At 38.9% G+C, this 11,319-nt stretch overlaps 1 protein-coding gene across 2 annotated transcripts; it reads right to left on the minus strand.

The window, feature by feature from the left end:
• Positions 1 to 119: 119 nt before the first annotated feature.
• Positions 120 to 9,216, minus strand: lrrc2 (leucine rich repeat containing 2). 2 transcript variants are annotated; one of them, XM_065950905.1, is made up of 10 exons: positions 9,104 to 9,216; positions 6,169 to 6,313; positions 5,357 to 5,472; positions 4,952 to 5,040; positions 4,703 to 4,859; positions 4,321 to 4,457; positions 3,947 to 4,092; positions 3,317 to 3,469; positions 2,715 to 2,896; positions 120 to 2,463 (listed from the first exon to the last, which is right to left on the minus strand). In XM_065950905.1, exons 2-10 carry the CDS (start codon positions 6,303 to 6,305, stop codon positions 2,414 to 2,416), a joined length of 1,167 nt encoding a protein of 388 aa, XP_065806977.1. In that variant the 5' UTR covers positions 6,306 to 6,313; positions 9,104 to 9,216; the 3' UTR covers positions 120 to 2,413. The 2 variants fall into 2 exon arrangements, with proteins under 2 accessions (XP_065806977.1, XP_029135043.2); XM_029279210.2 differs by having other exon boundaries at positions 4,952 to 5,043.
• Positions 9,217 to 11,319: the final 2,103 nt, after the last annotated feature.

Genomic DNA, 11,319 nt, shown 5'->3' on the forward strand with positions numbered 1-11,319 from the left:
TTAAATACAGGATCAGAGTGGATTTAGAACAAGAAACTTCACACACGTTTTCAGGTGCTCTGAGACTTATTTAAACTGGTTTGACCTTTAAAGTAAAAAAAAAATTCCTTAGACTAAAATGCAAACCAGAACTTTATTACAAAATAAAAATGTCAGACTCACTACAATCAAAGCATCACACAGAAACCCTCTCAAACAGAGACACTCAAAATACAATGGTGAAATTTTTTTTTTTTCTCCACATTTTCTTCAGTTCAATAAAAAGAGATCTCTTTGTGAGAACGTCTTTGCAGTTTAACATCCCTCTAACAGAAAATGTGCAAACTACTTGTTCGTGATTTAGTCGAGTCAACAAACAAACCGTTTCAACTGTAAATCACTTTTTCCTGAAAAACAAATCTTTCACTTTTTGGACATTCAGCCTCGTTTGGTCACAATATTTAAATCTTCATGAGACAAACAGGAAACATTAAAGTCATCGAGTTTGCTGCACAAACCAAAGACTCCTCAGAATGATTCTCAAATACCTGATAAATCAAAATACTGACAAAGTAAAAGATTTAGAAACTCAGCAGGAGTCTAAGTGCTGTGAATGTTCAAAAACAAAACTTTTGAAACAATGGAAAGGAAAAGCTGAAATGTTTTAAGTGATGTAAAAATCCAAAGTCGAAATGATAACGAATGAAATCAGTTAGTAAATAAATGTTTCTTTGATAACATATTTGTAAAGTTTTTTTTGTCAGTTATTTAGACTTTTCTTTTTAAATAAATTTTTCTCAACATGTTTCAACTTGAGGGACTAACAAACTTAAAATAAGAAATTCCTCCAATTTTGACTTTAAAGGTCCAATCAGTGAGATGTGTAGTGAGTGAAATGATAAAGTGACCTCACTATATGATCAGACATTAAGGAAACATGCTATGTTGAAGTGCTGGCTTCTCTGACAACAATGCAGCAGTCAGTATGTCCTCCTTCTAACTTTAGATTCTGCTCCTGAATGCTCTGGATTTGTTTGGACCAGAGAAGGTAGGCGGTTTTAAGGACCCCCCCACACGGCCGTTTTGGACGCCCCTCGGTTTCCCAGATATGAGAGCAGTTATCAGGTCAACAGGTGTTGCAGTGATGAAAGCGGGCAAGAGAAGTGGTTCAGATAGAAGTGATTGTACCCGACCTAAAAAGCCTCTGCATGTTTCTAATAAGCTCCACGAGCAGAAACGTGCTCAAACTAGGATCAATATTGGAGATGCTTTTGAAAAATTGAGAGAGGTTAGAACGCAGAAAGGTTTACAGACCGATGCAGAGCTGGATAAACACTGAAGCTTCAGTGTCCACCACATGGTGACCTGCGTGGGCATCAACTCTAGAGAGGAGGGGGAGGGGGGAGACAGCTCTCTACAATGTTTTGAATCTGGACTGCAGTACCCATTTTAAACACTAGGTGTCAGAGTTACATATTGCTCCTTTAAGTCATAAATTAATAACTTCACATGAATTATTCCCTTTCTTATTATTCGTCACTCTTGTGAAATTAACAAAGCTCCATCCATATGTAATCTTACCAAACATAAAAACAAGTGACTCAAACATCACGGCTCACTGTAACCTTCAGGACGACCTTCAACGACAATGCTGATCCTTACTGATATAATAAAAGGTATATATATTTTATCTGTGTCAAACTATATTCTCTTTTGGTACTAAAATAAGGTACATCTATGATGCTACAGTCTGGTGGTACATAACCTCCAATGACCCTGAGATCTAATATTTTTTATTTGTGTTACGCAGCAATAACGATGCATCAATTTATATGAATCTGAGTTTAACTTTCTAAGGGTTTCTAATGATCGATTGTACTTCAGATTTTTATTTTCACCAAATGTCTGAACTTAAAGAATTTAGATTTTATTCATGTAGTCAAGTCTATTTTAATTCCACAGTTAAAGATCCCAAATCTTTAATAGTTATTAATCCATGTTGAGCTTTTGTGGATGTTTTATTAGAAGTTAAGCGGCTCCTCAGCTGCAGCCAGGTGATGATGCTAAATGATGTTGGTGAGCACATTTCCAAAATCTACATTTTCTGCTCATTATAAAATGGTCGATTAAATGTCTTTAACACGGAACAATGAGTAGATGAGTGACTTCTAGCACAGGTCAAGAAAATGTTAGAACATCCAATAAACAAAAATAAAGACCACTATGCCTCTAGTTAGTCCTGGTGGCCACTCGTGGTATTGCAATTAAATCTTTTGCAGCAAAAAGATCATTTTCCAATAGACGTTGAGTAGTTATCAAGGTTTGTTGAGGTTTTTTTTAACGTTTTTTTTTAAGAAATTCTTGACAAGTGCAGCTTCATATTATCTTTGAGACATTCAAATTTCCTTTTCTCTCTTCTTCACCTTACTCATCCTCACAGCAGGCAGGAGATTGTGACCTTGGTGGTGGAGTAGGGGACGGCGTCTTGTGAGGGACAAACAACAAGTCCATTTGTTTATCACATAATCGCTAATCATTATGAATAAACTCTTCATCTTGACATAAGAATACAAACATTTCCATTTAATATCAGAGTAGCTTTTGTAGCTTTACTGTGAAATATAAGAATTTGTCAATATAGCATTCACCCATTAAAAACATATTTAAAGCCTTAAGATGAAAATATGAATGAATAATGAGTTGGTTATAATGAAATCTGAAGCTTAGTGTCTTACCTCTGTCCTCCAACGAGCTGATGTACGCCTCCATAAACTCTTTCTCTCTGCTGTCTTTCTTCACCTCCTCCTCCTCTCTCGGCTGTGTCCACCTCTTCTTCTTGTTCTCTTTCTTCTTCTCCTCCTCCTCTTTCTTCTTCTTCTTCTCTTCACTGGTTGGGCTGCCGTACAGTCGAATAAACCTGCCAGGTGAGAAGAGAAAGGGAGTTTACCAGAGACGAGCGCTTGTGACATATCGGAATCTGTTCTTACTTTCCTTTTTTCTTTTTTAATTGTAAGAAAAAAAACATAATAGAGCAAATATATAAGGTTCAATCCTGGGTCTACAACAGTTTTTTTTATGCTACCACTAGGTAACATCGTCTGACACCCCAGTATTGGTTGTATCTGTTATATAAGATGAACTTAAGTCGATGACACTTACTATGACCTCAGCTTTCCCATGATAAAACTGTATATCTGACATGAAGGGAGGCTTTAGTCTCTCCATGTTTTCAAAAACTTGCCCTCAAACTTTTTTTTTAATTTAAAGCCATTTAAACTGGTTTTTCACCAGTTTAGTATTTAGACTTAAGAGTTGTAGTGCGGGTGTGTTTGTATACTTGATTTCAGGGTTGTAGCACAGTTTGGTTGGGATACAGTTAAGCTCGTCACCGCTGACGACGATCATCTTGAGCGTGGAGATGTTGCAGAGACAGTGAGGGAGGTACAGAAGCTTGTTTTTATGGACGAACAGGGTGACCAGCTTCTCCAACCTGCAGACACACACACAGAACTCTACAGTATTTATACCATGGACTGTGTTAAATAGTGGAGCTCCTCCTACTGACTGGTTGCAGTGTTGGTCATAAACTCCATCTCTTCCATGTTAACAGATGGGACATGGGTCTAACTATAAAGTGGAAATACACCTTAAATACATTTTTCTTAAACAAGGTTTCTGTTATTATAATCAGTTCTAATAATGCTGATTTATGTCTGAGTGTTAATTTTTCTGAGAAGTTTAGTTTTAATTTGTTATATGATTCTGCAAAAGGGAGTATAACTCAGTGATTGACAGCAAATCCTGTGGCGCTGTGTTCACCGGTTTATCAGAGTAGAGGAGGAACAGTGCAAGGAAACGTAACAATCTCGTCTAACTTCAGCTCACATGTCTCAGGTGTCAAATTAAACTCTAAATTTCTCCAAATGTCTGCCATTATTTACAATGTAATGATGATGTCATCAGTTACCTGTCCATGTCCTGCGGCAGGTCGGTCAGACGGTTGTTACTCAGGTCCAGCAGCTGCAGGTTGCTCATCCTCAGAGAACAGATGGGGATCGATATAAACTTGTTCTCCGCGATGTCCAGGTGAACCAGCTGCTTCAGGCTGCTCAGCTGACCGTGACATCATCAGCACAGTGACATCATCACAACAAAATCTGAACTGACAATAATGTATTGTTGGGTTTACTTTTCCACATTATCGGCTGACAGAGAGGTGGATGTACAGATTTATACCGCTCTCATGGCAGACCCATGAAAACAAAGCTATAGACAGTTAGCTTAGCTTTGCACAAAACACCAATAAAGGGGGAAACAGCTGCACTGGTTCTGTCAACTTACCTCAAACGGCAGCTCGGACAGATTGTGGTTTCCTGCCAGTTGGAGCCTCTCCAGGTTCTCACAGTTTCCGAGCTCTGGAGGAACTTTGGATAGACGGTTGTAACTGACATTTAATTCCCTCAGTTCTGTCAGTTTACCTGAGGACGGAAAAGGTTGTTTTCTAAGTTAGCTTCAGACACATTTAGATATGTAGGGAATAAGATGACTTTAACTCCAATGCTCTATGTGTTGTTTTTGATTTTAGTCTAAATAACTAGAAGTGATTCGAGAATTCAATAAATTGAGGTTCCAATTCAATAAACTGAGGTTGGACCAAATTCAGTTCGGGGCTGAACGAGCTCGTTTTTGTAATCACGTTTGGCATCTTGTGTATGATCCTTACCGATCTCAGGCGGCAGCTCTGCGATGACGTTTTTGGGGATCTCGAGCACTGTAAGCTGGGTAAAGCACGCCAGGTAGTCAGGCATCTTACGGATCTGTGTCCCTGTGACGTGCCACTCCTTCAGGTAGGTCATCCACTGCAGCTCTTTGGGGAACTCCTGCAAAAGTTTATCCGCTCAATATTCACCAGGTATTGTCTCATAGATGAAATTGTAGAATATCTGATTCAGTCCTGAACGCGTTCGCTAACCGTCCAATGATCTCCATCCAGCCGGAAGGTCAGTTTGCGCTGCTCTGGATCCTTCTGATCCTGTGGGTCTTTCTGATCCTCCTGTTCTGCTTCTGACAGATAAACAGAACCACCATCAACATTAATAAAATACAACAACACATCATCTGCGTATATAGACAAAACAACAATACATTAACAACAAATATAAAAGAAAGTATCAAAGTAAAGACTATTACAGCTGGAGTACGCTGTAAACGGCTACATTTATAAATAATAAATACAGCCCCCAAAACCATCCCCCAAAACTAGGGATTTTTTGAGGAACTCTGTATGTTCCATTGTGTACGACTGTATATTCTTGTGTGTTCACATGTTTTATAAGTCATGTTTACCTGTGTACACCTGTGTATCTGTCATGTTTACCTGTGTAGGGCTGTAAATCAGTCAGTGTAGATCTCTCCAGGTAATGATGCAGCAGGTTACGTTCTTGAGTCTTCAGTGTCTTACAGTAGATACGATACTGCCACTGCTGGTCGATTCTTTGCACACACACACACATACACACACACACACACACACACACACACATACACACACACACACACACACACACACACACACACACACACACACACAAACACACACAAACACATGTGTTAATGGAGCGTCTGCGGCTTCATATTAGAGTCATATCAGTATCCAGACAGACTGGATGTTCCCTTTCATTCTCCAAACTCGTGACCTTGCTGCTGTCTGGAGGCTAGACGCTGACCTGTCGTGTACCACAGCGCTGATGTTAGGATATAAATAGCAGCGTGTGTGTGTGTGTTCATATTACTAATATCAGCCATGACTCTCTTAGTTCATGACGACTCAGCTATGCACAGGTCTGACTCAGAGGTGAAACTGTGACTTTCATTACACAGTTTGTTCACAGCTGGTGGGGGATTTGTAAACTTAAAGTTCAGGTTCAGTTTAGAAGTGTGAGAGGGTAAATACTGCTCACACACACACAAACATGGACTGTTGTGCATACTTTAAATTCAAATCTATCGAGGCAAAATATCTTATATTTGGACGCCTCTACTTTTAAATCTTTTTGAGGTAATGAATCTGTCTTTCTGACTTTTTTTCTACACTAATTTAATGAGTTGTTGTAGGTCCTCAGTACTTGTGTGTTTTCTCTAACAGACTGTGACAGCTGACAGCTAACTTTACAGCTGTGATCGTCTTACTTTGGGAGCGCGCTCTTCTCGACCCTCTCCTGCTCCTTCTTCTGTCTCTGTCTGTGTTTCTTCACTCGGACCTCCCAGATCCCCTTGAGCAGAGAGAGATCGCAGACCGGGACGTCCAGCTTCCTCCCCAAACCCATCTCTGCTCCTGGAGGGAAAGAAAAGATTAAGATCCCCTATACTGGGAAAATGCACTGTCATGCAATGTGTCTCCAGCTGATTGGGAAAAAATGTCCAAAATTATAAACAATGATCCTCTGGTTAGATGATGTTCTAGTATCAGGTATGTTGAGGCTAAGCCAACGCTTTAAGCCGCTGAGGCGCTAAACCTGGATTTACTAATTGACGCACTAACGTTACCTTGTCAGATGAATGAAAGTCCAAGTCAAATTTCCGTGTTGATCATGCCATTCATTTATTTACTTCCATTTGGCTCAACATGTCCATATCTCGATTCCAAAAAACAACAGCTTTTAAAGGGGACATATTATGAAAAATCCACTTGTACAGTGTTTTTTAACGTTTATTTGGGTAACCTGAGTGTTTACTGACCCACAAAATCTGAAATAAATCCATCCAGTCCTTTGTTTGTGGTCTGCATAAGTCTTACAACACAGAGAAAAATGCTCCATTTCAAATATGCTCTCCTTGTGATGTCACAGCGTCCAATGTCTGGTTAAAAAATCCCCTCCCCTCCCCTGGTATCTCCACCCATGGACTCCACCCCCAGCCTAGACCAAACTTTTTTGGGGAGGCTCATTGCATTTCTGTGGACACACACACCAAAACGGAGCGTTCTGAGAGAGCTGGTTTATACAGGGTCACAAACCTCCTCTGGTGCTTGATTCATGTTATGTTTTGACCAAAGCACAGCACAGATGTTTCATTTAGCCCACAGGAGACTGTTTGAAAAGGTGGATAATGTGTCCATTTTAACTCTTGAATGCCACTGCTCAATGGTCAAAAGACTGTCTTCCCTTCCGGCAGGAACACCTGACCGGTAACAAAGGTTCCTACCTAGATGACCATAAATCACCCTGTGAGATCCCATACACAACACCACATATTATATTGAAAATCTGCTCCAATATGGTGTATTATTTCTTTTTTTCTCACTCCTCTGTGTGCTGCATGTAGGCACATGAACCTGTGATACCTGGTCATTCATACACTAATAATAACTTCTTCTACCTGAATGTATCAGACATGATTCAGCTTCTGTTTATCCTCCGAGACCTGTGATCCATGTAATCAACTATTGTCTTTAAATATCTATTTATTCAGGGAGCTTTGTCACTGCAGGGCTTTTTCTTGTAACAGAGTGGTGTCAGTCCTTTAATTAAACCATGTCATGATTTGATCTTGTTTAGTTTTGTATTTTGTATATTCTCAGAGTTTTATTTTGTCTCATTCTTCCTGGTGTTACTTGTTTCCCTTGTGAGTTTCTTTATCTTAATGTTCTCTAATTTAGTCTTTAGTGTTTCCTGTTTTATTTTGTAGTTCTTGATCCCAGTGTTTCTCATCATTCTTCCTGCCTCTGTGTGTTCCCCTCCAGTTCAGATTGCCCTTATTGTCTTCACCTGTGTCGTTTGTCTCACCTGTCAGATTTTCCCAGTGGTCTTTTGTCTTTCTACCTGTGATATCTTGTGGTTCCTTGTGCTTTTGACTGTTTATGGATTTTTTTCAGTTTGGACTTTTTTGTCTTAAGCCTTTTTTCGCCTTTTTGTTGAAATAAATCATTTTTATTTTCATTCTGCAGTCAGGTCCAGTCACTTATTTATTGAACATTGTGACACTGTTAGTATAAGCGTTGCACTCTGACCTTCCTGCAGCAGTGAGTCTAAGACATAAATACGACAAACATTACGAATGCTGGACGGTTTAGAAGCTGCTCATTTTTCTGATGAGTCTGCCAACATAACAGAGAAGTTCAGAGCTACAAGAGAGGGTCTATGTTTAAAAAGTTTCTTAAGACTTTCCTCTTCTCTATCTGCCTTGTATGAGCTGTGTTTTTTGGTCTGTTAAAAACAATGGAAATATGACAACATTTGCCAATATGCAGATGATAATCGATGCTATATGTTTAATTTAACTAAACTTAGTTTCACTCTCTCCACTTCTCTTATCTTAGTTTGATTCCATTTTAGATAAGTATGTATCAAGTTATCTGTTGTTCAACAATTTCTGATGTTCTGTTCTCGTTTTCTTAAAACAATATCGGCTGGATTGTCGGAAAGCTGAGTTCAGACATTTATGAGCCTCAGAGGATGAACCTCAAAGATTACTGAGAGATTACAATATGCACACGCTTAACATCTAGACATGCTCCGATAGGATACAATGAAGTGTATCGTATCATGTTGTGTCGTATCATAATTGAATCATATCTTGTCTTGTCTTATTGTAATTTAATCGTATTGTGCTGTATCAACCTGAACTTGCTCTCCTGCTTAATGTTATTAATGTTTATGTTATTAAAGACATGTTATAAAACAGTGACATGTGGCTCTTTTAGGTCCTACTTGGAGAAAAAAAATCCAGTAATTATTTATAAAATGGAAACATTATAAGCAGAAATTATTCTTTGCAAGTCATTTCACCTTGTTTCCTACACATATTTTAGGACAGAAAGGTTTTTTTATTGTGGCTCTTAGGTCTAACACGGCTGAGTACAACTGTTATAAAGAAATATTGTAAGAGATAAAGAAGCTGGAACTCGGCTTCCCATTAAGCCTCAGTTATGTTGTATCTACTGACTGTTTATGAAGGAGCATTTTAAGAGCTGCTAATCCGTCTGTATCCTCGGTTACAAAGTCGTATTTCCTCTGTGTGTGTGTGTTTGTAACCTGTCCTCTCTCAATGTGACCCATCAGAATGTACAGAACAACACAAATCACCATCAACCTGTTTAAAGACAAATAAGAAGGTGTGTTCTTACCTGAGAGTCCCTGCTCACGTCCTGCTCTCTTTCACCAGCTTGTTTACTCAGATGTGACGGCGTGTGTGTTTCTGTGTGACACAAAGTGCTATTTTTACCGGCTGAGATTTGACCCCTGCTGTGTGTGTCTGTGTGTCATATGATGCCCCCTCCCTCTTACACCAAAGCATGTATTCAGCTCACACGTTTTCTTGTTATCGTTTCTTATATCATAACACAAAATATCTCATGTTTTTGTGCTCACAGATTTAATGGAGTCACACTTGATTTTTGAAGTTTCATTCTGATCAGGTGGAGAGCAAACTCACAAAGATTTAGTTTTATTCTTTATCACCGGCAATGGATCAATGATGTGTAAAACAGACGTGTAAGTTAGAATACTCCAGAGTGAAAAATACCTTGTTGGAAGTGAAAGTCTGTACAGAAGCATTAAAAAATATTCTTAAGTATTAAAGTAAATGTTCTTACTGTGCAGGACAATAGATTATGATTATCGATGGATCATTGGTAACATTTAAAAAAATAACAATATGTAGAGGAATTTATCAGACAAATGCAGTTAAGTTAAACGTAGAAAAAAATGTTTAATGGAATAGTAGTACAACACTTTAGGATATGATACAATACGATATGGTATGATATGATGTGATTTGTGGGATAAACAGAAAATCAAGCTGGGTTTGTGATGTTTTTGGTTTTACAAGCAGAAAAAAAAAATTCAGATGGTCTGACTTTTGAATTTTTTTTATTAACCTAAATAATCATTCTCGTAATTTTTTGTGTTTATTTGTTTCAGGAAGAAAAATCCAAACAGCTGTGAATGATCCTGTTTTCTGTTCATCTAAAAATATCTGCATGACATTTACAGTCAACACAATGTAAAGACCTGAACAACACGTGTGCTCACCACCTTTAAATACATGCACAGCTTTATGATGGCGTCTTTAGCTTCAAACTATAGTGTAACTAACAGTAGCTGCAGGAAACTCAGAAGCAGGCTGCATGTTTTTAATATACACTGGTGTGTTTTTCCTTCTTATTATTCACTTTTAGAAATCCAGATTTTAGATTCTTATCAGATGAGATTTAAAGGGGACATATTATGAAAAATCCACTTCTACAGTGTTTTTGAACATATATTTGGGTAACCTGAGTGTCTACTGACCCACAACATGTGAAATAAACCCATCCAGTCCTTTGTTTGTGGTCTGACAACACAGAAAAAAATGCTCTGCTTCAGATTTGCTCTCCTTGTGATGTCACAGTGGGATTCTGGTAAAAAAAAAAATCCACTCCCCTCCTCTGGTATCTCCACCCATGAAGTCCACCCCCAGCATAGAACAAAACTTTTGTGCAGGTCCACCATTTTTATTCTCGCTACAGACGAGTGATGTCTACCGGGAAAATTCAGGGGGGGCTCATTGCATTTAAAGAGACACACACACCAAAACGGAGCGTTGAAAAGGTAGAAAAGGGGAATGCTATGTCCTCCATGATCCATACGCAGAGTACTTTATTTTGTAAATGGATTGTGTTTTTTCTATTCTGTTAGATGGATTTGATGGAGGCTGTAACAGTTTGTGATTCAGCTCTGTCAGGTCAAAGGTCAGCAGCAGTCTGGTGTAGCTCTGCTGTTTGTCCACATGAGGACGCTGCTACACAGACAAAAAAAACCTGTGAGCCGAGCTGTGTCCCTGGTTTCTAAATCCTGCACTGTCTGATTATTTCTTTCAGCTGTTTCCATCAGAAAGTTTAACTTTACATCAGGATGTAATCATATTTTAATGGTTCTATGTGGAGTTTGAACGCGCTTATATTGCTTCACATGTTCTCTTTATTTTCACTGAACGTGGACATGTTGATCTTCTGTTGACTTCAGCTCTGCCCAGGTGAGGTACACCTGGCCTCAGTGTTAAAAAGCCCAGTGCTGAGTTCAGGAGGAGTGGAGGCTTTTGGAGTTGGGACTGCAGTGACGTGCCTCTCAGTCAGGGAGTGTGTTGTCTAGTCGATTTAGTCCTGTTTAGTCATTTTCATGTCTTGTTAAAATCACTTGGTTTTGACTTTGTAGGTGGGGTTTTATCTGCTTCATTGGGTTGGTTTGTGGGTTGTTGTAGGGCTGAAACAATACAAAGATTCACTCAAGACGAGAGCTGAAATAAATGAGAATGTGTGTCTTGTCAGTTTCCCTGATAACCACTGCAGACCCTCCGCCCCGG

Source organism: Labrus bergylta, chromosome 2 (assembly GCF_963930695.1).
Source record: "Labrus bergylta chromosome 2, fLabBer1.1, whole genome shotgun sequence".
NCBI lineage: Eukaryota > Metazoa > Chordata > Actinopteri > Labriformes > Labridae > Labrus > Labrus bergylta.